Source organism: Pelodiscus sinensis, chromosome 32 (assembly GCF_052426305.1).
Source record: "Pelodiscus sinensis isolate ZL-2025 chromosome 32, ASM5242630v1, whole genome shotgun sequence".
NCBI classification, from domain to species: Eukaryota; Metazoa; Chordata; order Testudines; family Trionychidae; genus Pelodiscus; species Pelodiscus sinensis.
The window spans coordinates 6,040,224-6,066,979 of record NC_143083.1 but is presented as its reverse complement, the minus strand read 5'-3'; the positions used below and the strand labels follow the sequence as shown (position 1 = coordinate 6,066,979).

The 26,756-nt window shown below is 51.4% G+C and overlaps 1 protein-coding gene across 2 annotated transcripts in view; it reads left to right on the top strand.

Moving 5' to 3' along the window:
• The window catches only part of TIMM44 (translocase of inner mitochondrial membrane 44), a 40,658-nt gene extending 26,204 nt beyond the window's left edge, over positions 1 to 14,454 (top strand). For both annotated transcript variants that reach the window (XM_075903139.2, XM_075903140.2), the window contains exons 12-13: positions 5,624 to 5,734; positions 13,300 to 14,454. In XM_075903139.2, coding sequence (XP_075759254.1) covers positions 5,624 to 5,734; positions 13,300 to 13,419 — 231 coding nt within the window. In that variant the 3' untranslated portion in view covers positions 13,420 to 14,454. The remainder of the gene's footprint in view (positions 1 to 5,623; positions 5,735 to 13,299) is intronic.
• The last annotated feature ends 12,302 nt before the right edge of the window (positions 14,455 to 26,756 follow it).

Genomic DNA, 26,756 nt, shown 5'->3' with positions numbered 1-26,756 from the left:
TCTCTTGCCTCGGGCAAGTGCTCTCCCCAGCTCTTAGCTTACTGTCTTTAAATAGTCGGTTAGTAGTTCAGTATTAGTGTTGTTTAGTGGGGAACGGTCCTGTCCTCCCTCCCCTGGGAATCGTGGTGTGCCTCAGTGCTTCGTGGCAGAAGTCTGTGCCTGCAGGTGACCCCCCACAACACTTGTTGCAAGTGCATGGGGGAAGCACATCAAACAGACAAGTGTAAAATCTGTGAAGGTTTCTGCACTTGGACAAAAAGAGACTTTGCAGCTCCTTCTGATGGAGTCACCCTGTGTCCTCAGCCAGGCCTGGCTCTGTAACCGGAGCACTGAGCCGCCAACGGACTCTGTTTCGAAGGCTCCCCAGCACCAACACTCTCCAGCGCCAGGGCAGCAGGAGCAACCTCTTGGCACCGTTTGCATTGCCCGGTACCGCATAAAAGAGAGAAGCAGCCGGAGAAGAGAAGTTCACCTACGACCAAGGCTGAGGGAGTGCCCTGTGTGGGGCCTAGAGAGCAGCTGTCACAGTCAACTCCTGCACTGCGGGAAGAGCCATTGAGTCCAGTGCCTGTGGACTGCCCAGCGTGGGAGAGCCGGAGCGGGAACTTGGACATGCCATCCACCCCAAATGCTTTCCTAGTGTCCAGGGGCCATACTGAGGGGCACCTGGCATTGGCCACTGTCAGATGACAGGATACTGGGCTAGATGGACCTTTGGTCTGACCCATTGTGGCCATTCTTATGCAGGCTGGATCCATTCCGTGGGCCATTTTTTTCCCACCCTGAGCTACAGCCATGAGGTACAAGTGCTGCCTCCCTATGGGTGCTGGTAGGCAAAATTTCCAACTCGTGTGCTTGGGAGTGCCCACTCATGTGGCATATTGGCCTGCATCACAGCTCAAAGGCCCACTGTGACAATTCTTACCTATGCATAGGGCATTATGAGATCAATGCTGGAACTGCAGTTGGTTCTAGCGTGTGTGCTGTAAAAGTGTATTAAAAATTGGAAGGGGTGCAGGAAAAAACAGAACTGATTTGAGGTCCAGGAGAACTTGCCTTCCCGGGAAAGTCAGATCTCTGCTCCTTTAGCATACTGCAAAGGAGATGGAGACGTGGCTTATACAGTGTGTAAGTACCTAAACAGGGAGGAAATACCAGCTACTGAATGGCCATTTAACATAATGGGGAAAGGTGAAACATGAACCACTGGCTGGAAGCTGAAACCACACACTTTGGTATTAGAAACTGGCTACAAATGCTTAACACTGAGGATGGTGTAAAATGGTGGATACTCCATCTCCTGATGCCTTTGTGAAGTTACCTCAGTACCGAAGCAGCTGGGTGAAGTTCTTCTGTTGTTCTAACTGCTGCTTCTCAGAGGGGTGGATTATATACACTGATGGGAAAGCCCCTCTGTTCATGTAGGAACCATCCACACTACAAGTTCTCTAGTCATGACTGGGTGGGCTGCTCTAATACTTGTAGGGTAGGCAGCCTGAGAGTTATGAGACAACTTCAGCTATGGAGAGCTAGTAGCAGGTAACTGAATGTGCAGCATCTTTGACAGTACAAAGCCTTAAGAAGACTAACATTTTAAAAGTCATTTTGAAAGATTGTCTATACTGGGGGCTAGGGCAGTCTAGCTATGTTGCTTGGGGTGTAAAGTTTTTCACAGCCCTGAGCAGCAGATCTCAGTGTAGATTAGGACTGCAGCTCTTTTCAGTCCTGTGTGAGATGTGAAGTGAGAGATACCACAGATGTAGCCTGAGAATCTTCAAGCAAATCGGTTTCCCTGGCAACAGAGGACCTGGCAAAAGGAACTTGGTACTTTCCCCCAGTTTCCAGATCACTAAGCTGTTGCGCAGTGTGAGACAGCCAGAAACCTCTGGAGGAGGACTATGGTGGGAGTGGCCATGGGGCTACAAGGCTTGAGGCTCATGGGAATTGAGATGTGCGGGATTCCAGGACTGGAATAGCAGGAGGAGATTGAAGTTCATTGGCCGAGCTGCATGTAGGAAACTATCAACCCTCATAATACTGCAGTTACGCAAACTGCCAGTGTGCCATGTTCCTTTTCAGAACACGAAGCTGTGGAGCTCATGTTGCCCTTTGCTAGTGCTCGTCATGCCGTTGGTTGCAGTCCTAGAGAGTGCCGTAGTATTGCATGGCAGATTGGGTTGCACACCAGTTGTGCTTTGAAAGAATGTTTGGGTTCCTCTAACTTGATTTCAGATGAGTGTGGCAGTTCTTCTAAAAGTTCTGTTCCAGCCCTCTCCTCAGGCATGCGTTGCCATAGCAATCGGAAGGCCTCCTGGGATACTGGACTGTGCCTGTCCTTTACACAAGCTCCTCTGAAATAATAGGAAACCTTTCTTGCCCTTTTTGTAATGTGAGGACTTAAATGAATGCCAAGCGAGCAGGAATCTGCCCATTACAGCTGCAATTATCTTGATTATCTCTAGCAGTGAATAACAAGGCATTCTAATCAAATTAACTGTATTGGAGTAATAAGCGTTACCACTTTATTCTAAACATTTAATGTAATTTAGCAACATCCAGTATTAAGTCTGTGTCCACAAGACATGACCTTAAGGGGTATGGATTAATAACTCCAAGATGTCCATTTGAAATTTCTTCCCCCTTTTGGTTGCTACATAACACAGTGTCAGGGTAGCAGGACTGGAGTTCCAGCTGACGAGGGTCTTTGTTCATCTTTTTTCAGCCATTTGCAACTTCCTTGAAAGTTTAGCCTGGGTTTGTCTTTGCTTGTTCTTAGCCCAAAGGTGAATGGGCACAATTCTCCTGTGACCTTTGAGCTACAAGATATTGTCAGATATTGTTCTGTTGCTTTGTTGCTGTTTGTGAAAACAGACCATTCCTGAACTTGCACAGTTCCTAAATCCACATTAGGCACCTAAACAAGGTCTTAATTTGAGAGATACTGAGCACCAAAATACTCCCACTGCAGTCACAGGAAGCTTTGGAAAATTAAAAAGTTTTTCTAGGTATCTCAATTTATTTAGACATCTCTGAAAGGGTTAAGGAGTCCTGTGGCACCTTATAGACTCACAGATGTTTTGGAGCATAAGCTTTTGTGGGCAGAGACCCACTTCGTCAGATGCATGTAGGGTTGATCTTCAGTTCCACTCTTCTTGTGTAGGTGGGAGTTGCCTATTTAAATACATGATTACTTCACTATGCACATATAAAACACTATCTAGAGAATCACTGCACACAACAGGTCAGTTGTGCAAGTGACATGCTGCACAGTTTGATCTTGTCATTCTACATGCTCTTTCCCAACTGTAGCAAGATGCTATGCCAGATGTTTACTTATCGTGGGGGTGGCCAAGTTTCCTGCGGTCCCATAAAGTTTGTTTGCAGCCACCAGTCCTTGCTCTCAGTGTCCGGTGCTGTAATTTAGCTCTAATTTATGCCTAAATGTCTTCTAAGCACATTTGAACATTTGACCTTGTATCAGAGCATGGTGATTGCACCTCAACTTTGTATTCTTACTAGAGCAACATTAACATTGCATTATCTTTTGCGTTTAATTTCCTAGGTTTGTGGAGTGGTAAAACATGTGCAATAAAGAGGACATGAAAAGAGAGGGGGAGCATTGGCATTCATCGCCTCTGTTCCCCTTACAGCAAGTTGTCCCGTGGCACTTGAAAGACTAACCCTAATACACTTGTATTAGAGCAGGGGTGGAGAACATCCAGCCTGCAGGCAGATCCAGCCTGCCAAACAATTTATTCCAGTCCTCAGGGCGGGGGCGGGGGGGGGAATCCAGCAGCTGTGAAATGTTGCAGGGGGTGCTTGGGGCTGCTTTAAAACCTTTCCCAGCCTCCCCTGTAGCGTGGGCCAGACACTTCCAGTTCCTCTTTTGCATGTGGGAGAGGCGCACAGGAGACCTGGCCGGAGAGGGAAAGCTCCAGTGCTGGAGCTCCTGTTTCTGTGCTTACTGCCGTCCCCCCCCCACCAGGCAGCTGCAAAGGGCTGGAGCTGTTAAGGAGGCATTCAGGGACCGGGGAGGGAAGGGGGAAACCCATCCCTGGAGTGTGAAGGAAGGGAACCCCCGAGTCCCTTCACTGCTTCTCACTTTTGCCTGGCCCCTGATTGAGATCTCGGTGAGTTAGCAGCCCCCGACCCTGTATTAGAGTATCAGCTTTTGTGAGCGACAACAAACTGCTTTACCCAGTACGTTGGGATTTTTCTCATTAGGGGCTGTTCATTGGCTACGTGTGTTGCATAAAAGGCTCCGCCCGAGCTATTACTTGATTTTACACATGGATTTTCTGGAAATACATTAAACTGTAAGGTCCTGCCAACACATGATTTAGAGACGGACAAAAACCTGCTGACTGCATTATTAGGGCGGGAGTAGTTGTCTTCTAAATCACTTAATTACTGATGATTTGTAAATGATTCTCTGAAGCTGCATTGCCTTTTAAACTCTGCAACTCCTTGTCATCTTTGTTAAACCTCGCAACTTTGTAACTCTCAGCAACTTTGCTTTAAATTCAGAAACTGACTGTAAACTTGGTGATTGTTGAGCTTTGCAACCTTGTCATCTTTGTAACTTCCATCCACTCTGCTTGTAACTTTCTCTAAACTGCATTCTCCCCTGAGATAGGGGTGTGTGTGTGTGTGTGTAGACTATTGAGTGTTTGGGATTAGAAACTGCAAGGCTGAGCACGTGGAGCTAGGTGATGAATTATCAGACCAATCAAGGAGACCTTGCTGCTCTGCTGGATCAAGGGAAGTCTGGGCATGCTCCCTGGTGATGAATGTGGATGAGTCACAGGAGTTGTATAGAGGCAGTAAAAGGAGAGAGCATGTGGCAGAAACCCTTTTTCTGAGAAGTTCCTCTTCCTGCAGCCAGAAGCTCTTTGTTTCTTGACCAGCTTCCCAGCCATGATCAGCAGACAGACCCTCCAGAACCAACATGCCTTGGCTCCTTCTGCAACCCATATGCCTGTGTAAGTGTGTGAGTGCCTGAGGGCAGGAATGAATGTGTGTGAATGAATGAAGGGGTATGTGTGAGAGAGAGGGTGAGAGTGAGAAATGGCTGGTTCCCCTTTAGTTTAAACCTTTAGTGGTAGTTCTGTCCCCTTTAGTTTCACCATATAGTGGAGTGTTAATTCCTCAATCAAATAAATCAATACTAGTGTAATCGTGGGTGGTCTCCAGTGGGAGTTTTTGAGGTAACAAAATGAGAAGTGTCAAAGATGCATCTGGATTTGAGTCATTTCCCTGTAAAAGGTGCACTGCAGTTTTTAAGAGCAGGACTTTATCATCCCCTAATAGTTCAGAAATGGCTGAATAGATCTTGTTCACATATTCTAAAATAGTCAGCCCTCAGGCAAACAAGAATGATGATTTTTTTCCCCAAGGATGTAGTATAAGTGTTTAAAAGCGATGGTTATAATGACGAAATGTTTTGCACCATTAACTTGAACAATTGTACTGGCGCTACTGGTATAATTCATTATAGTAGACAGTTGGCTTTGAAAGGGATTACAGGCTAGTGATTTACTGTACAAAGTCATAGTGGTCGCATTAAATTCTCCTGATGCAGAAAGTTATCTCCGCTTTCTAATTTTTTTTTCTTTTGTTGCAGCTTGCTATGGGGAAGATGATGGAGCAGGGACCTGTATTAATTATCACTTTCCAGGCTCAACTTGTTATGGTGATTAAAAATCAGAAGGGAGAAGTAGTAGAAGGAGATACGGTGAGTGATGCCATGTAGTGGGAGAAAAACAAATTCTTTGCACTCAGTGCTAGTGAGGTGTTATGTGCATTTAATTTCAATCCAATGATCTGCCATGGCACCAGACTCATCTGCCATGGCACCAGACTCATCTGCCATGGCACCAGACTCATTTACATTTCACTAATCCATACTTCCATAATTCACCCACACAAGCGCATGCCATCTCTGCTTCTGAGTAGGGTTGTGAAGGATTAGTCGACTATCCAGTAAGCAAATGCTTATCCGATAGTCTACACTTTAGTCAACTAGTCGCTCCCTCCCTCCACCCTTCTCCCCCTGTGCCTTGCTGCCACTATCAGAAAGAGGCAGTGGGGGGGTGGGAAGAAAGGGGTGCTTCAAAGTAGCAGTACTGCGTGGAGCCTGAGGTCTGCCACTTTGAAACGCCTCCTGCAGCCCAGGGTCAGTGACCCGGGGCTCCGTGCAGCGCTGCTGCTTTGAAACGCCGTGAGGGGCGTGGGGCCGGTGGGGGACTGCTAGAGTCCCCCCTGGCCCCGTGGTCCCCTCAGCGATTTCGCCTTTGAAGTGTAACAGCAGCCCTGGGGCTGTTGCTGTGTTTCAAAGGGGGAGGTGCCCTTATTGACTAATCGAATAGTTGATGCAAATCACATCGACTATTCAGTTAGCCAATTAATCTAAATTTAACATCCCTACTTCTGAGCAAAGGTGAACTAGTGCTTTGAGTTACTGAGCCCTCATTACATCAGTTTGTTTGCTAGAACATCATTAATTAAAACTAAACTTGTCAAATAAGTGAGCGAGTACATTTTGTGACTCAGAACCGGGCTTTTTTTAGGATGATCACTCAGCAATAGGTGGAAGTTCAGTCCTTCACAGTCGGTCTTTCAGCGGGAAGTAACAAGATCCTGCACTCAAATCAAACATGCAAATTTTGCCCTGTAAGCAAGTCTAGACTTTGTGCGGTCTGACTGCGGATGGGGGTGCAGGGCCCAGTGACTCCCCCACACTCCGAGACATCCTGTCCCAGGCGAGAGCATGGAACCAGAGAGTGAAAGGCAGAGCATTTGGATGTGTGTAGCACTTGCTCCCTTCCTGTGCCTGGCCTGGCCCAGCCACTTCTACCCTTGTCAGATGCAGGGAGGGGCAGGTACGTTGCCTGGCTTGTTGGAAATGCCAGAGGAACCTGGCAGCAGAGGGGAGTGGCAGAAGGTGGGATTAGGGTTTAGCGAAGGGTGTGAATCACTCTGCGTGCAGCTCACTTGCACTGCTTTCAAAGCTGGTAACAGAGACACAGGGGATTTAGTGGCGATGGGGAAGACCCAGCTGCGGCTCAAGCCAACTTGGAAACAAGCAGGGCTGTTCCCATCTATCCAGGAAGAAGAGCTGCTGCTGGGATGATCATCTTGGTGTGGGGTTTGAACAAAAAGCGTCACTATCACAGAAGCTGGCAAAATACGGGCTGGGCGCTGGATCTGGCCCGCAGGAGCCTCAGCCAGGCTCTCTGCCTGTCCCACTCCCACACGCTGTTCAGAGCAGCTCTCTGAATGCTGCGAGTGGGAGGAAGAGGCTTCACATGCTGCCTCTGCCCCAGCACTATCTCTCAGCTCCCACTGGCCGGTTTCCTGCACTCCTACCCCAGGTCACAACCCCCTCCCAGACCCTGCACCCTTCCACCAGATCAGAATCCTCCCCTGCACCAGATCCCACACCCCCTCCTGCATCCTGTCCCTTACCCCAACTGTCTTCTGCAACCAACCTCCATCCCAGATCCCACACCCCCCTTCCATATCATGGAAGCGTGTGGCCCTTGGCCACTTTCCAAATTCTTGGGAGTGCCCCCTCCACCAAAAATTATTGCTCCCCTTGCTCTACCATCACATTCATTCCGGCACTTTGTGGTTGAAAATGTAGGACCTTTCTGAGCAAGAAAATGTTTGCATATTCAGAACCTTTTGGAAGAACAGCAGCAATAGATGTACAAACAGCAACCTCTCCCCACCTCCATCCCAAGCTAGAGGGTCAGCCGTACTCCACATGCCTCAGTTACTAATCGCTTCCTAATGTGGCTGCTTTTACATAACTATCAGAACTTCATACGGTTTTCTGTTCTTCATGCACTTGCCTTGGGTGTGCTCCTGGGTTGGCCTGGGTCAGGTGTATCTGGCATTTCTGGACTGCATGGAAGTGTCTGATGATCTCCTGTGGAAAAGAGTAGTTATGAATAACAGCATGTTGGTGGGTCCTGTAGGGCCATCTGAAAGGAGCAGTGAAAGCCCATTCGTTAGGTTGGACAGCAGTTCCCAACTGCCAATACTGGGGACTAGCACTGGCGGAGTATGGGGGGGGTTGGATGCAGTGGGGCTCTGGAAATGGGAGGTTGGCACTGGGGGGGTCTGGTGGGGGAGGCTTTAAGGGGCAGGGGGCTGGCACTGAGGCATTTGGGATGGGGGCTCTGAGGGTGGGAGGCTGGCATGGAAGGGTTGTGTGCAGTTGACTCTGGGGTCAGTGGCTGACCCTGGGGGATAGTGGAGGAGTGCGGGGGGCTCTAGGTTTGCTCTGGGGACCAGAGCTTTTGATGGACTGGTAACATTGCGAATATGCAAATAAAATGTTACCAGTCAGCCAAAAGTTTGTGAATGGGTTTGTTGGTCCCCAGTATAAAAAAGGTTGGGAACCACCGAGGTGGGAGAATGGTGCCAGCTGACAGGTGCTGTGAGCACATAGGAGGAGGAGAAATGAAAAGTGAGAGGCAGGATGATGGTAGCCATTCTGACTGCTGCTCTATGTACCTGCTCTCCACTGCCTGTGCCAGCGGCTCTGTACTGTCACTAAGTAATAGCTGAAACAAAATACAGGACAATGTAGCACTTTAAAGACTAACAAGATGGTTTATTAGATGATGAGCTTTCGTGGGCCAGACCCACTTCCTCAGATCAAATAGTGGAAGAAAATAGTCACAACCATATATACCAAAGGATACAATTACAAAAAATGAACACATATGAAAAGGACAAATCACATTTCAGAACAGAAGGGGGATGCGGGGTGGGGAGGGGGGAAGGAAGGTGAATGCCTGTGAGTTAATGATATTAGAGGTGGGGAAGGGTAGATGTCTGAGAATTAATAGTATTAGAGGTGACTAACACGGCTACATTTCTATCACTAAGTAATAGCTAGCACTCATCATTATGTCTGAGTGCTTTGCAAGGGTGTCAGTATCAATCATTATCCCCATTTTAAAGATGAAGAAACTGAGGCACAGAGGAGGAGGCAGATCAGGACACACTAGGGCCTTCATTTCCCACCGGCTGTCAGCTGGCTTATATTTGTTTGTAGTGTTTTGGATGCACACTTTCTTGCCTTTCTGTGTCCTTGATGAGAGGGCTTGGGCATGAGGAGCCCATAAGAACTGGACGCTTGGGCAGAAATTAGCAAAATGGAATTGAAGTGGGAGAAAGGACAAAAATTGCAAGAGGAGAGGGGAATAATCTCAAAGCAGATGAGTTTGGGGTCTGGATCCACCGTAATCATACCAAGGTTCTGGCTCAGACCAGCTAAGCAGTGTCTAGCGCAAGGCGTGACCCGGAGGAGAACCGCCTTGACTGACCCTGCTCTGTCCTAGAACCTGCCTGCGAATCACTTCCTGCAGGGGTTTCATTTGTCCATACAATCTGTAGAAAGCATCACTGCCATTCACCTAAGTGCTGGCTGCAGATAAGTTCTGCCAAGCTGGTCCTGGCCATGAATGATACAAGGGTTTAGGAGCTTGTGACATTTTCTGGACATGGCTGAGTGGCTGGCTTTCCAGCCGGCTCTCGCTGTGCCAGATGATGGTTAAGTAGTTTAATGATCAGGCAAGGCTGGGAGGAATCTGGAGCTGGCAGTTTCCAAGGGACTTCCATTAAAACTAACGTGCATTTAATAACGACTGGCTTTTCCCAGCCTTTCTCCTGAGCCTAGTCTGTAGGGTTACAGGCAAACAGATTAATTTTAATGATGGGCCCTACAGGACTGATTTGCAGCCTGTCATTGACTGCAGGAGGAGGAGAGGTCTACTTAGTGATTTCTCACATTAAATTAGCCCATTTGTGAAAGATGAGTATTGATGGGATAATTATTAAAGGGGATATCCAGGCCTGTGTGCTGTCTGCTTCCTTGAGGACAGCAATAAATCAGGGAGACACATTAAAATGCTATAAAGGAAATTAAACTTTAGCTATAATCCAGTGTTGGCTGCTTGCTGGCTGGTAGCCATGATTCAGTATTGTTGCTGCACTTCTGCCTGCCTGCCTTGGAGCAAGTCATCGTCTAGGTAAAAGGGAACCTCATTGTAAACTCTCTGACTAGAAGTCATGTGCTTGTCCCTGCTGCAGTATTGCCGCCTTTGCATTCGTTTTAGATCCCACTACAGTGTTGCAAACTTACCCTCCAAGGAATGCCTGGGAGGGCTAGGAGCATATGAAATGATTGTCAGATGTTCCAGGAGCAGCAGCATCAAAAAAGGAGCAGCTGAGTTTTGCACAGTTGATCTTGGGAAATAGGCATTTAACTGTCCAGAAAAGCACTTTTGAAAGGTCCAGGAATTCTCATTAAAATTAATCCTGAGTTTATAGAACAGGATGCTGTGCCTGTCGCTGCATCCCACAAGTTTTAATCTTAAATGCAGAAGTACAGCTTAAAAATCCACTTTGGGGTGTCCACAGCTGTTTGCAGTGCCAGTTTCTTTGAATATAAGCAGTAACATGTACTGTATATCCACGATTGGGATGTATCTCTGTTAATAAAAATGCATGATCAGTCACGCAGAACTCCCACAATGCAGGTGATGTGCTGTTTTCTTTATTCTGTGATGTCTCGTTCCCCAGCAAGAAAGCCATCTTCCCTGGTCAGTCCTGTACTTTGATGTCATAAAATCCCTGTCATCTGTGTCACTTCCAGTAGAACACCCTACTTTTCACGTCCCTAAATCTCTCCAGCTAGATCACAGATTTGGTGCCAATTTTCTCCTTTCATGATTTGCCTCTTTCATTACAGAATGTAATTAACTGGTGCTTGAAAGTCACAAATACCGAGAAAATGCAAATAATGTTTTCAGTGAAATTAACTCGGCCCCTTTACCTGTCTTATATGTTTATATGCTTAATGGCATGGACATCTTCAGTAGAACCCCCATGTTATGAGCCTCAGCATTACAACCACACCAGTTAACCACATGCCTCATTTGGAGCCAGAAGTATGCTATCAGGCAACAGCAGAGATGAAAAAAAGCAAATAAAGTACAGTACTGTGTTAAGTGTAAACTACTAACAAGGAAAGTAGCATTTTTCTTCTGCATAATAAAGTTTAAAAGCTGTTTTAAGTCAATGTTCAGTTGTAACTTTTGAAAGAACAACCAGAGCATTTTGTTCTCCAAGTGCTTTCTTATGTCCATTCCACAAGAAGTGCACATGCTTGCCACGTGTCCCGGTGCTGGAAGTTTTCCGCTGGCAGTACCCCCAGGAGACCACCTCTAACGGCTTTTGGAGCAGTACAAAGGGTGCTGCGCACTCCTCCGATCCTTAGTTCCTTCTTGCTTCCAGGGATGGTGTATCAGAACAGCTCTGCTCCAGCCTTGGCTGTTGGCTTTTCCCCATTGTCAGTCTTTGTAGTTAGTTTACCCATAGTATAGTTAAACTAGCTGGTCCCCTTAGGGACTTCATGCCTGATCCTTGGCATTTAAGCCTTGTGATGTGTGCAAATGATCTGTGCCGCTCAGTGACCCGCATAGGAGCTTTCTGCGTTGTTCAGTGAAACTCTCAGTGACAGTTGCAAAATTTGCAAGTTCTTTAAGCCTAGGACTAAGGAGAGATGGAAGGGCAGGGCAAGGGAGAAGTGAGTAAAAGAGAAAAAGCTAAAAATGACAGCAGAGCTGTGCAGACATGCTTCCCAAAGAGCACCAAGCAGCCCGAGGCCGTTGGTGATAGTACACTTAGGTGTTTGTATGCACACAAGGCCACATTCAGATACTCTCAGCTTCAGGTGGCTGTCAGACCAGGAAAAGGGGCGTGTTTTCTGATTGCCATGTAACTCAAATAACTGCCTGGCTCAAATTTTCAAGCATCACAACAAATTTTCCTTCTAATCTTTTCCTTCATGTGCAGAATAATTTTATGTGAACGGAGGCATGTATGAATGTGCACCACCAGCAGAAACAAAAAACCTAACTGTGGGTCCTCTGCTAATCAGCTGGGCGGCTTTTTAATCTCTCCTGAGTGGCCGTACAAGTGCTCAGCTTACAGGGAGCGCTGATCACAACTCTATGGCTATGTCTACACTGGCGCATTCTCATGCAAAAACTCTTTTGCAGAAGAGTTCTTCTGCAAAAACTCTTCCAGAAGAGAGCATCTACACTGGCATGTACAGATCATGCCAGTGTAGACACAGCCTAGGAGTCAAAAGTTAAACAGGGAAAATTCAGCCTGTGTGTTTTTCCTAGTTCAGTACTGGTTGTGTTGTTGCATGTGTGACAGATTCTTAACCTGGCAGCAGTGGCATCGTCTCTGGGGAGGGCTCATAGTTGGCAGGACTGCCATGTTCACTGTGAGGAGCAGGGCGGGGCAGGGAAGTGACTAGTTCACAGCGGTGCTGTGTGCTCTCTGAGGGCTGGGGAGGGGGAGCAACTAGAGCAAAGCGGTGCCGTGTTCTCGGAGGGAGGGCAGGGCACAGCAGTGCCCTGTGCTCTGGGGCCGCGGGGCACAGCAGTGCTGTGTGCTCTGGGGGGGTCGGGGCACAGTGGTGCCCTGTGCTCTGGGGCCACGGGGCACAGCAGTGCCATGTGCTCTGGGGGGGTCGGGGCACAGCGGTGCCCTGTGCTCTGGGGGGGGAGGGAACAGCGGTACCGTGTGCTCCTGGAGGGGAGGGGCAGAGCAGTGCCATGTGCTCTGGGGGGACGGGGCACAGCGGTGCCCTGTGCTCTGGGGCCGCGGGGCACAGCAGTGCTGTGTGCTCTGGGGGGGTTGGGGCACAGCGGTGCCCTGTGCTCTGGGGCCGTGGGGCACAGCAGTGCTGTGTGCTCTGGGGGGGTCGGGGCACAGTGGTGCCCTGTGCTCTGGGGCCGCGGGGCACAGCAGTGCTGTGTGCTCTGGGGGGGACGGGGCACAGCGGTGCCCTGTGCTCTGGGGCCGCGGGGCACAGCAGTGCCATGTGCTCTGGGGGGGTTGGGGCACAGCGGTGCCCTGTGCTCTGGGGCCGCGGGGCACAGCAGTGCTGTGTGCTCTGGGGGGGACGGGGCACAGCGGTGCCCTGTGCTCTGGGGCCGCGGGGCACAGCAGTGCTGTGTGCTCTGGGGGGGTCGGGGCACAGCGGTGCCCTGTGCTCTGGGGGGGGAGGGAACAGCGGTACCGTGTGCTCCTGGAGGGGAGGGGCAGAGCAGTGCTGTGTGCTCTGTGGGGGGTGGGGCACAGCGGTACCGTGCGCTTGGGGGGGCGGGGCATAGCAGTGCCATGTGCTCTGGGAGGGCAGGGCACAGTGGTGCCGTGTGCTCTGCAATATGCAGTTTCAGTTCTAATGGGTGATTTCCATTCCAGGACAAAGTTCTGCGGATGCTGTACGTATGGGCGCTCTGCAGAGACCAGGATGAACTCAACCCCTATGCAGCCTGGAGGTTATTGGACATTTCTGCTTCAAGCACAGAGCAGATCCTCTAAGAATTCCATCCAAGAGCTCCTGTGCCTCTCACTTGCCCCCGTGCCATGGCTGAACCCGCCCCACCCTGCAGTGCGATGCGGGAGCTGTGAGGACACTCTGTGATGGCTCCTTCTCAGATGTGCTGCCACTGCCAGTCTTTGACGTGACCTGCCCGTGGCTGCCCTGGGCAGAGCCTGGCTGTATGCCGAGGCGCCTGCAGTAGGTGTAAGTGTGACCAATTTTAAGACACTAGCAGCTGCTGTTGGTTCCTTTTGAAATCTTGGTTGGAGGAGGCTGGCCTCTTACCTCCCTGTTCCCTCGTGCTTCCTGGCAGAGACCCAGGTGGGCAAGCAGAGGTGCCTGCATCTGTAGTAAGCCAAAGGCTGCCTCCCCTCTTCCCTGCAAGGCACGCAGGGCTCAGCTGCTCTCTTACTAGGTAGCCCCAATAAGCTCCTGCTGATGCAGTGTCATGCACTTTACCAAACCAAATGCAACCAGACTTGCACCTTCCACAGAGCCCTGCAAGGCTGGGCCATATCAGCCCCAGCCAGGAAGGTTTGCAGATCTGGCTGCAGCAGAGGCAAGCTTCCCGTGGTGGTACACACGGTGCCCCTGCTGCTTTGCAGGGGGAGTCTTGGTGTTTGAATCCCCCGAGAGCCGGGCATGTCACATGAGCTGTACTCAGCGGGGCAGAGGAGTTGGCTGTGGGGGCAGAGCTGTAGAATACTGAGCAGGGACAAGAGGGATGGGCAGAAGCAGTTGGCATTACCTCCTGTAGGCCCAGCAAAGAGCCAGCAAGGTGCAGAATCAGCATAGCCACCCCGGGTCATTTACTGCTAAAAGTGAGTGCAGAGGGTGTGATTCACCTGCCTGCTTTGTATGACTAAAGGGCTGCACACCTGGCCTCTCATCGGGGCGGCAGCTGCAGAGCTTGGAGGTGGGTTGCTGGCACCGAATCCAAACTGGTGCTTGATAAATGGAGGTTCAGCGGAGATGTTCTCATGTGACTCCATCCTTCTGTGGCCTCCTTCAATAAAGAGTGCTGAGTCTTGCAAGGCTGTGACTTGTGTGGGCCGAGGATCGCTTCCCAGGAGCAATCAAAGGGGCATTGTGCCCTGGGTTTTCTAGTTCTCCTCCCTCCCCAAGCAGCAGAGCCTTTTGCTGCTTCGTAATGAAAGCGGCTTGTTCTGCCTCTTCCTCTCGAGTGTCTCTTTGGTGAGCTAAATGGAGCCCAGTGTCTGGCCCAGGCGTCATTATCGTTCCAATAGCGGACAGGGCCCCTCGTCCTAGGCCTCCCAGCTGTGCCCTGCCGGGGTCTCCCGCACTCCACCCAGGGAATGTGCGCACTTGACTGGCTGGGGGGTGCACCCAGTCCAGCCAGTTCCACCCCAGGGCTCTGACCAGTGGAGTCCTTTTTGTTTTTTAAAATGGACTCTGCCTAGCAGAGGGACACAACCAGTCCCACGCTGCCCAGGCCAGTAATGGAATGGGGAGTCCCTCTGTCTCGCTGGCTCCAGCACTGAGGACAGGTGGACTTGGATGGTGTTGCTGTGGAATCACCCCCATCGGCAACGGGTTGTGCTCACTCGCATCTCAGCCCTTCCCTCTCCCGGCTAGCAGCTGCCAGCAAGTTCTTGCACCACAAATGAGCCCCTAGCCTCAACCCACTATTGGTTAGTTCTGGCTTTGCCCAAAATGCAGGCTGAGCTGGGCAGGGGCACGAGAGGCAGCAGCTCAGCAGGGGGCACCGAGGCGTGTGGCCCTGGGCAGGGATTGTTCACGGGGGGTATGTCCATCCAGCAGCTAGATCTACTGGCCGGTTCCAGCTCACGGAGCTGGGTCTGCAGGGGGGTGGGGTTGCTGGGTAGACAGAGCCTGAGCCCCATGAGCAAGCCTGCTGATGGGGGATGGGGCATAGGGCGCAATTGCCCAGGGGCCCAGGTGATTTAAAACGGCCTGTGGACCCCAGCTGCTGCAGTGCAGCAGGGCTACGGCAGGCTTCCCCCACCCTCACTCTGTGCTGCTCCCAGAAACAGCTGGCACCACATCCCTGCTGCCCTTGGGGCGGGGAGGTGGTCTCCGTGCACTGCTCCTGCCCTGAGCACCAGCCCTGCAGCTCCCATTGGCTGGGAAAGGCCCTGGAGTTTGCGCAATTACTGGGTGGGTGGGGCATATGGAAGCCGTGGCTGTGCCAGAAGAATATGCCCAGCGGTGCAGCCAGCAGCTCATGGACACCAGCCCAGATACCAGGGGAAACGTGGCTTGTGCATGGGGACCCATTGACTGTTTGTCCTGGGGCCTGGAGTTGCTGTCTGGCCTGGCCCGAGCCCAAGTTAGCTGGCCCAGGCTGATGCCGTGTATCTAGTTGCTGTGTAGATATGCCCTAGGGCTATGTCTACACTCATGGCTTCTTGCGCAAGAACATCTTGCATGAAGTCTTGCGCAAGAAAACGTTCACGCTGCCATGTGCGAGCTGTGCAAATAACCTGGACCATCCCTCACAGGTTTTGTCCAACTTGCTTTCAAAAAATCTCCGGTTAACGGGATTCCACAACCTGTCCTGAGGGCTTGTCTACACTAGACACTGGATCGACGCCACAGTAATCGATCCACCAGCGGTTGATTTATGATGTCTACTGAGACGTGATAAATCGACCTCCAAGCACTCTCCCTGACTGCGATACTCCACCAGGATGAGAAGAGTCGCCAGAGTGGGTGGATCAGAATATGCACAGAGAGGCCACTGACTCAGGAACTGCTCTCACGGTCCTTGCAGAAGAGATTTAAAATCATTGTCAATTCCTCCCACAGCTGACGCCACCGTACACAGGTCCAACGAGCCTTGGAGGGCCAGTCACAGAGCTGCATGGGCCAGTTCACCACAGAAACACGATGCCAAGGCCAAAGCTTTGCATTCAGCGTGCATGTGATCGATGCCGACACTGAAACGTTTCAGTTCAGTTCAGTTCTAGGGCACATAATCCAGGAAACCCAAAAGGGATCAAAACCACAAATAAATCCATCTTTCTCCATGTAAAAGTTGTACACGGGGAAAGCTTAGGAGGATGTTCACCCCCGGTATCAATGAAAGAGACACACACACTGGTCGCTTCCCCCAGCTAACAATTATTTACACCGGGCCTGATAGTAACCAACAATAAGTACAAACAGTGGGATTTAAGTGGTGACAAGTGAAATCTTCCTGCTTTTGGGAGGCTGTTCTCAGATTCCGTTTTGACCTTCCTAATGATCCTTTTACACTTCACTGGGCAGAGTTATGCTCCTTTCTATTTTCCTCACTGGGATTTAACTTCCACTTTTTAAATGATGCCGTTTTATCTCTAGCTGCTTCTTTGACTTGGTTGTTCAGCCACAGTGGCACATTTCTGGTTCTCTTACTGTGTTTTTTAATTTAGGGTACAAATGGCCCCTTGATTGGTCCTGGTCAGAGCAAGGCCTGTCTTTGGGCTTGGTTATTCAGGGTGCAGTAGCTTAGTTATTCAGGGTGCAGTAGCTTAGTTATTCAGGGTGCTGCCTGACCATTTAGGATTTTACTCCCTTGCCCTTGAGCACACCTACAGGGGTTGCGAGAGCCTCCATCTCTGCTGCCAAGACCACCGCCAGCACCGGTTCCCTCCTAGAAAACGGGCAGCACTGTACTGGCGCCCTTGCACAGTGCACTCAGAGGGCGGGCTGACAGCGGTCGGGAGCTGAGCCGCAGTCTCATGCTGATGGACCCTCTGGGTTGCACAGTCTTGTAGTTTTGATGTTTTTCTGAAAGCCCCAGCTCCTGAGTGTGTGAAAATCTCAGGGTTCATTTCAACTGGAAGTTCCAAGCCCCGGTGGTTTCTGGGAAACACGAGCTGTAAATGGCTTTCCGTAAACCGGTGAGTGGCTCAGCTTAATGTGTTTCAACCTGGCTTCTAACCCAGCATGTTGGGGTCCAGCCTCAGGCTTGCAGCTATGGAAGTAAGTTGATTTCTATGCCAGCCCATCTTCTATGTGCATGCGAGTGCTGTGTATCAAGCCGTGGGCAGGGAGAGAAGGACACATCTCTGTCCCTCTGGTGGCACATGGCTTGGGGAAAGGCCCGGTGCACCCGCCCAGCAAACCACGTGCTAGATTTGAGTTCAGACTGTCATCTCTCTTCCGAGTGAGTCAGAAGGCGGCAGCTTCTCCAGAGGGAGGGAGTCACCTTCACAGGGCCAGTTTCAGCAGGGAGAGCTGATCAACTTGTCTGCCTGTTTGGGGAGCAGCCAGTTTTGTGTCTCTCTGGTCTCTCTTGGGCACTATCGTGCTGTATTCTAATAATAAAGTGTTAACAGATGCAATCTGCCAGCAACAATATGCTCCTGTCTCCATCTGCTAGAGGTGCCCCAGCCAGCTAGAGATGCTGAGCCCGGAAGCTCTCACAGCCCTGGGCACTGATGGCAGCCTGGCACAATCAGAACTGTAACTTTTTGCCTGGCTCCTTGTCCATCCGTCTGATTGGGCTGCTGGCTTTTTGGGGCAGGGGCTATCTCCGATTCACCCCAGTGGGAGTGTCAGCAGGAGGTCTGAGCTGCTGCATCACAAGCTCACAGGCGTAAAGCCTATAGCAGACTCATAACCCCTGTTGTCCACCCAGGCGATGGGACAGAACTGCCTGGAATTAGGGGGGGTTGCCACTGCTGCCAGCCAGGTCGATAGTGTAAAATCCTCTGCCCAGTGCAGGGCAGAGGCTGCTAATCACTTCTCAATTGGGTTTAGACTCTAGGATGCTGCAGGGGCAAAGAAAATAATTTTCTTACCCTCCTACTGCTGTGTTCTGGGAGTGCCCTGTTACGAACAGATGGAGACGGGAGCATTCTGTTGCTGGAGAGTTGCACAAGGTAATACTTTATTTCTTAGAACCCAGCATGTCAACCCCAGGTCCCCAAAGCAGGCATCTCCCTGAAACAGTCAGACAAGTTGTTTTTGCAGCATTCGAGTGAAGGGTCAGTTGCTGTGATGTTGTTACTCCTAGATTCTGGGCAGAGAGAACTCTGCACTGGCTTCTTGAGGCGGAATTAGTCCCTAAAAAGCAGAAGTGTTGGGCTGAGAAAAGGGCCAGTCCTCCGTGCCATGCCACAGCCTCTGCTCCAGGACTTGAGTGTGTGTGTAAATAAGGCAAGTTACACTTTGAATGTCACCACTGAGGCAGAGTCTCACACCCGCCTGGCATGATCTAGACTTTCTATCCCTCCCCTGCCAGCTGGTTACTCGTTGACCCATTCATTGCCAAGGCCCCAATTCATTCCCTGTCCTCCACGCATTCTAGTCCACACCACTTCTCGCACCTCCCATTGGCCGGGAACAGCGGTCCATGGCCAACGAGAGCTACAGTCGCAGCAGGTAAATAAAGCGTGTCTCAGCCAGCTGGGCGCTTGCCCTTGCAAATTCCCACCCGAGTTTGAAAACCCCTGGCCCTGCTGCGAGGGCAGGGATGGGACTCGAGGCCTCTCACGGGCCCTTCCAGTGCTAGTGCTCTAGGATTCCGTTGCTGTGATTCACGTGTGGGTTGCTAGTAATATGATCAACATTATTTAAACTTCGCTAGTGAATTGTGGTAAGTGATTTGTGCTTTGAAATCCTGAGGTCAGGGAAAGTGCAGTTTAACTCTCAATAGGTCTGCAGCATTACAGCTTGTAAGTACATTATTTCCATGTACCTGGAAAAATAGTCTATGGCAATCAGGTAGTGATGTCCTCTGAGTCTGCATAAAGCTGCAACTAGTCTCTGCCGAGGTCTGTCCAGAAGAGAGATTACCAGTTCGTTGTGCGCTGCTGGGCTCTTCGTTCTGCAAGGGCCCATGCAGGAGCTCTGTTTGACTCTATTTTTGACATCCTTGCTGATGCCCGGCCATTGCGCTGACTGGCCATGGCATTTAGTTCATCTCTAGCCTCCTGCATGGATAAGGTTCAGAGTTTCTCCTCTCCTGTTGGTCGGCATTACAATGCAATTGTCTTTTAATCATGAGTCCTTAGACTTGCCTGCAGTTGTCTCCTGTCACTTCCTATGGGAATGTCCACACTGCAGTGTTATTCTGAAATAACAAAGCGCACGTCTGCACAGCCAGCCATTATTTTGAAATACTGGCGAGCTGGAGGACTTCTTACTCTGACTCCTGTAACCTCATTTCATGAGGAGTAAGGGAAGTCGGAGGAAGAGTGCTCTTCCTGCAGCGTAGACAGCACCAAAAGCAAAATTAAGCGCTTTCGACCTCAGCTACGCAATTGACCTAGCTGAAGTTGTGTAGCTTAATTCGACGTGTGCCCTGCTGTGTAGACATGTCCTTTAGATACATGGACCAGCTGCCTCTCGTGGACCAAAACTTCCTGAACTTGTGGGACACCACACGGTTGTTTGTAGCTGGGGTAGTCTCTTTTCTGACACTGGTTTGTATATACAAATAATATGCAGTTGGCTCAGAGATTCTCGAGATTAAGCCAATTTGCTGTCATTTTTTTAACTCAGTTTTTGCTTTCTGAAGCAATCCTGTGAGATGCATGTACTCTCTGAGGTTACAGTATTGGGTTTGCTTTCCAAAGGCAACTATCACAGCTATTTCATTGAGGTTTTCTACCTTTCTCACGAGGCCAGGGTGGGCAATAAAACCGTGACGGGTCACCAAGGTTAGCTCCTGGCAGGCCGCCGCTGCTGCACCTTCAGTTGCTCACCATTCTCAGCCAATGGGAGCTACGGGAAGTGGCGCAGACCGGGACTCAACTTCCCACAGCTCCGACTGGCTGGGAATGGTGATCTGCAGCTAACAGGAGCGGCAGCAGCCAGGGGCTAACCTGGATCTGACATGCAGACTGGCATTTGCCCACCCTGTGCGGGGCCATGATGGCTGCGATGCTGTGGCTGAAAAGGCCGTGGTCTGTGCTCCTCCGCTCACGTGCACTCTGAATGCAAAGCCTTTGCCTGTGTAGCTGTTTTGGTGGTGAACTGGCCCATTCCAGGGCCTGCCAGGGTGTTGGGGAGCGGTTGAAGGTGACTGTAAATTCCTGCCATGGGCTCGTCACAGAGTGGCCGTGCCAGAGGGATGCTGGAGCAGCCCTTCCTGCAGCAGCCTGACACATGGGCTAAAGAACTCCCTTGCCCCTCAGGGGCTAGCTCCCGGCTGGAGAAGGGGTTGAGGCTTGTTTTGATGTGGGAGGATGGGATTTGGGCAGCGCCGACAAGCCGTCCTTCGACAAACGTGGAAGGAGGGGGTCATACGCTGGCGTGGGGTAACGCACTCGCCTGCAGCTGCACCTAGGAGAGCAGCCAGAAACCAGGGCAATGTGCATTTCCCGGAGAAGCCTGGCAGGCCAAGCCAGAGCCAGCGGCAGCTCGTTTTAGCCCTTCCATTGCTCGGAAGATGGAATCTAACACGAGTGTTGAGAGTTGCGGACAGCAGGAAACGAAAGGGAAGCCGAGTGCTCTGCCCTGGTTGGTCAGTGTCAGCAGGACTGACACCTTTACTGACTGGCTGGCTAAGTGGGAGACGGTATTTAATGAACCTAAGTGCAGGAGGCACCTTGTCAGGGCAAAAGGTACGGGTTGAAGACTGCCGATTGCTGAGAAATCTCAACCTGGGATCCAGAAAACATTCATGTCAGTGCAGCTCCAGGGAAAGGCAGGGAGTGGAGCCAGCGTACGGTTCGGGTCTTTAGCGGGGTGAAGGGACTGTCCTATCAGAACCTCTCCCCGTGGGGGGTCAGAGAGGGAGGGTTGCAACAGGATGACACCTGTAAGAAATGTGAGTGTGGGGGGCTCAGGGTATGGAGTTGGGGGTAGGGGATGGGGAGTAAGGGGAAACTGAGGGCAAGGAGGGGGGATGCAGGAGTCAGGGCAGGGGTGGGATGTGTAGGGGGTGTCTGGGTAGGGGGAGCTGAGAACAGGGAGCTGGGAGGTGGGGGGCAGGAGTCAATGTGGGGAGCTCAGGGGCGGTGTGTATGTGAAGGTGCAGGAGTCAGGGCAGGGGACTGGGTGTGTGTGTGTGGGGGGAGGCGGGTGAGCTCAGGGCTGTTAATATGGCCACCTGGCTGCCAGATCCGTGGGGCAGCGGGGACTGTGCAGTCCGGCTGCCTGAGCAGCAGGGTTGGAGCCTGTGTGTGCTGGGGCCGCGCAGCCCAGGCTGCTGGCAGGTCTCAGAGCTGGGCCCCCAGCCGGTCAGTCTCTTACTGGTGCGCCGCACCTCGGCAAGGCTGGGCACGGGGTGAGCTGGGCTTCTGCCTGCCCCCCTGACCTCAGTGTCCCGACCAGTGCGTGTGAGCCGCGGGATACGCAGCTATTCAGATGCCCCAGGGAAGGGACCCTTTGCTAGGGGGTGCTGTGAGTTGTAGCTACACCTGCACTGCTGACCCCATCCTTGTGTGGTCTGAGGAATAAATGGGTGAAAGAAAGGAGGATGTTACAGGCACGGGTGTGCGCACCAGTCCCTCTTTGCCTGTCATAGTAACTAAAGGGGTTGGAAAGAAGGCTGTTGGTGAGGGCCATTACGGCCATGGGGGGGGACGGATTTACCCCCATTGCATATTTTATGGGGCCATGACAGCAGCAGAGGGAACAGAGCCCAGAGCCAAGAGCAGAGAAAGTAGCAAACTGGTAAAGATCAAACTGTCACCATCCCCTGGACTTCCTGGGGTCCGGCCCTGCTTCTGGGGTGGGGGGCGGCACCTGGCAGCTGTTCTGTGTGTCAGCGATTTACAGCACTTCATCGTAAGCTCTGCGCACCCTTGGAATGGCCTCTCCTGCACAGGGACCTCTGGCTGGACAGACATCATGTCTTGGGCTATGACTCTCCCACCTGTGCGTGTAGGTGGGAATTTGTTCCTCTTAGTCGGGGAGGAACACCGTCCCCTGGACTCTGGGGGTTTGTGTAATCACACAGCACTCATGCTACATCTGTTAACAGCTTCTAAGCTGGTGTATCCCCCCCCCCCCCAAGTTTGTGACAGTTTTCGAAGTTTTGCTATTTCACCAATTCAGATTGTTTTGCTAGTTGAATAATTGAGACTAGGGTTAAATTTTTCTTCAGTATAGTGTCTGCAAAAGGGTTTTATCTGTGAATCCTAATAGCCAGCCTGTTTCTGATATTGTCGTGTCTTGCAGTCTAAACTTGCAGGACTCAGCTAATACATGCAGAGCGCTTATAAATCATTCAGCGGTTTCCCTTAGTTCCTGAATACTTTCCTGGAAGACGGCTCTTTTTATAAGCCACATTTCTGAGGTATCACGTATGCATCAGCCATACTCAGGACCCCTTTCCTAGCCAGCTTTGTGACTCTTCCATACAGTCAAAGGATTTACAGGCTTGCCTGGATCCAGTGCCCGAGGCTTAGGCTGGCACTCCACCTCCCTCCCCACTGCTCGCCCGCAGGGTTGGAGCACACAGCAACTACTAGGCTGGGCCCCCTAGGCTTCATCTATACGGCACCGCTCTTCCACAGAAGCTTCTGAACATGAAGCGCGGATTAGCATATTGCCACACTTCATTTGCATAACTAATTAGGGGCCACTTCTGCACAGAAAGGAGCTGTGTAGACAGCTCCTCTTTGTGCAAAACTCCTCTTGTGCAAGAGCTGTTCTTCCTGAAAAAATGAGGCAGAGCTCTTCATTTGCTCTTGTGCAAGAGGGTTTTTTGTACAAAAAGGAGCCCCGCATTAATTATGCAAATGGGGCGCAGCAATATGCTAATCTGCACTTCATTTGCATAAGCTTTGCAGAAGAGAGGTGCTGTATAGACGTAGCCCATGGGTCTGGTGTGTGCGGGGAATGTGGGCTCCTCAGTCAGGTGCCACGTCAGTGAGGATTTGGGGGTTTCTTTGGTTCTCACTTGTGGCCCCCGACCGATTTTTCTGAGTCAGCGACCCCGGCCCCGATTTCAAGAGAGGCTCTGCTTGCTGCCCCGCAGCATCACTTACAGAAGACGTCGAAATGTGCCCGTTCCCTTGGTGACGTTTGCGTTCCACTTGAAATCTTGCACAATGCCTCCCTCCGGTGGGCCCATCGTGAAGGTTTGTCACAATGGAAGGTCTCGGGGATGTCGCTGAGATCCTCCAACCTTTGTGGTTTTGTCCCCTCTGTCTTTGTTCCTGGTTTCCTCCTGACACCAGTTCATGTCCCTGTACCAGATATGGGCTGGCTGTGGTAGCTATTGCTTAGATACACCACAGCCGTTAATTTGAGATCCTTTAATGGTCTGGCAGAGAGTAGAAGGGAAGTAGTTTATCCCTAGCACCAGCGTGTGCCGAGCAGGTGGCTTCGTGCTCTGTTACAGAGCTGGTGAGCTGCTCTTCCATTGAGATTTCCTCTTTCTAGCACGGATCTGGAGGTGCCAAAGCTTGCTGGAGATGGGAAGCCAGAGCGGCTGCACTGGCTGCCCCTGGAGAGTCTCCAGAAGGTGCTGGCTGCAGAGCGGCACAGAAAACACAGTCCCTGCGGAAAGGCAGGCACGGCAAGGCTGGAGAGGTGGCTACAAGTCATAAAGAACCAGCCCAGAGCTGCCCTAGAGTCACAGGTGACGCTAGCAGGGACGGGCTGAGGCTGGCACAATCGGGATCTTTGAGGAGTCCAGTCAAAACACATGTGGGAAGAGACCAGGCCGCAAGCTGCTGCTGAAAGTGCCCCTAGAGCCTGGAGGAGGGGCAAGACCAGCAGCTCAGGGCACTGACAGCCAAGAACAAGACCCCAGCAACCCTACCGGAGCTCCTAGAGCAGAGAGCAACCCAGGAACCAGCTCGTGTCCCCAGTGGAAGGATCAACCACTGGCCGCCTGTGTCGTTCTCCAGCCATGTCACGCAGGACAGTGTCACCACAGCTGGGCCATGGGCAACCCTCCCTTCCCCCGCTCCACCTTTCCTCCAAACCTCACCCCTGTTCCGCTGCTGGGCCCAGAACTGCATCTTTGGGCAGCATGCTGCAGTGGGGGAAGGGAGGGGATGAACCCAGCTGGAACCTACTGAGTCTCTCTCACACAACCAGAGAGAGCCTGGAGGCACAGCCTGCCAATGGTTGCTGGGGGGCTGGAAGAAAGGATATTCTATTGGGGATAGGATATTGTCAAGGCAGTTCCCCACTCCGGCGCTCCGAGTGCAGTAGCGGGGTGAACACTTGAAATCACCCCCAGGGTACCCCAGGCTCTTTTGCCCCAAAAGAGCTTGAAAAAGAAAAGAGAAAAACAAGCGGCAGTCTCTGGTAGCTGGCCCCTCCGTCAGAGGCCTGCCGATACCCACAGACAGACCTGCCAGGACACAAGAATCAAATCACCACTGAAAAGAAGTGATTTGTATCACAAAACCAGAAGATAAACTCAGTAAAGCAGACTTGGTTGTTAGATGTGCAGAGCAGCTAAGGAAAGCAACTTAAAAGCCAAAGAGAAAAGTCTCGGCACGTTGCTTGAATGGGAAGGGGAGGCAGAGATTCGCACGGAGTCGTTCAAACACACCACAAACTAAAGAAAAATTACCCTGAGCGTGACTGGACTCGTATTTCTACTCACGTCTCATTTTTTCTGTTTAGTCCACTCCCCTGCTCTGAATTCCATGGCGGGGAGGGGGGAGTCCTACCTGGATTAAATCATGTTGTGTGTCAACCCCTGGTGTTACTATATAGGGAATCTATACAGGGCCGGACGGAGGCATGGGTGAGCCGGGCAGCTGCCCAGGGTGCCCGATGGCAGCTGTAAGGGGCGTGCGGTGTCCCTTACAGCTGTCATCAGGGGCCGCGCGCATGGCTCCTGCAGTGCCAGCCAGCAGCGCCCTTTCCCCCACGGCCGCGGGGCCTTACACGGCCCAGCGCGCGCGTGCCAGCAGTGACGGCAGGCCTGCACTGGGCTGTGCTTGCGCCGTGAGCCCTAGGGGCGGGCCCCAGGCTGCGTGCCAGTGGCTGTAGTTGGGCCACGCATGTGCCGTGTGCCCCGGGGCTGGGCCCCGGCTGCGCGCCAGTGGCCGTAGTTGGGCTACGCACGTGCCGTATGCCCCGGGGGTGAGCCTGCACACCCTAGGGGCGCAGGCCTGCTTCCCACGGGCGGGCCCCCGCATGCACCGTGTACCCATGGGCAGTGCCGTGCGCCCGTGCCCGGGGCACCAGAATACCTCAGGCCGGCCCTGAATCTATATCCAATTCAAATTCGAAGCCTCTAACTCATTTGGCTCTCCCTGCCCTCTGGTTGACACCTTTGCTAGGTACCTGAGTTAACACCTTAGTCACCGGGTGCAGGTCAGCACTCCTCTTGTTCATGCCAGATACCAAACCGTCTGACTAAGGGGGAAGTGGTGGACGTGGTATACCTAGACTTCAGTAAGGCATTTGATACAGTCTCGCATGACCTTCTTATCAATAAACTAGGGAAATACAACCTAGCTGGGGCTACTGTAAGGTGGGCACAGAAGTGGCTGGATAACTGTTCTCAGAGAGTACTTTAAAGACCATCTGAAGAAGTGGACTGTGCCCAAGAAAGCATGAGACCATCTACATGTTTTGTTAGGCTTGAAAGTGCTACCAGACCATTTGTTGTTTTTTAAGTTCTCAGAGCGTAGTTATTAACGGTTCACAGTCATGTTGGAAGGCCATAAGTGGGGTTCCTCAGGGGTCCGTTTTGGGACCAATTCTGTTCAGTGCCTTCATCAACGATTTAGATAATGGCACAGAGAGTACACTTACTAAGTTAGCAGGTGATACCAAGCTGGGAGAGGTTGCAAGTGCTTTGGAGGATAGGGTCATAATTCAAAATGAGCTGGTCCAACTGGAGAAATGGTCTGAGGTAAATAGGATGAAGTTTAATAAGGACAAATGCAAAGTACCCCAAAGGAACAGTCAGTTTCACACACACACAATGGGAAGTGGCAATTTAGGAAGGAGTACGGCAGAAAGGAATCTAGGGGTGATAGTGGACCACAAGCTAAGTATGAGTCAGCAGTGTGATGCTGTTGCAAAAAAACCCAAACATGGTTCTGGGATGCATTAACAGGAGTGTTGTGAGCAAGACACATGGGCTGTGTCTAGACTGGTCACTTTTTCCGGAAAATCAGCCGCTTTTCCGGAAAAATTTGCCAGCTGTCTACACTGGCCGCTTGATTTTCTGCAAAAGCACTGACTTTCTACTGTCCAAAATCAGTGCTTTTTCCGGAAAAGCTTTGCCACTTCTGTTCGGGCAAAAGTCCTTTTTGCGAAAAACTGTTGCGCAAAAGGGCCAGTGTGGACAGCTAGCTAAGACTTCTGCGCAAAAGCAGGATAAACGGAAAAAAGCGGTTTGGACGCCTGGAGACCCCATAGGAGCCCCGGACTTCCTGGTAACTCGAGCTCTTAAAGCACACGCAGCTGCTAAGCGCACGTGGCAGGAGCGTGC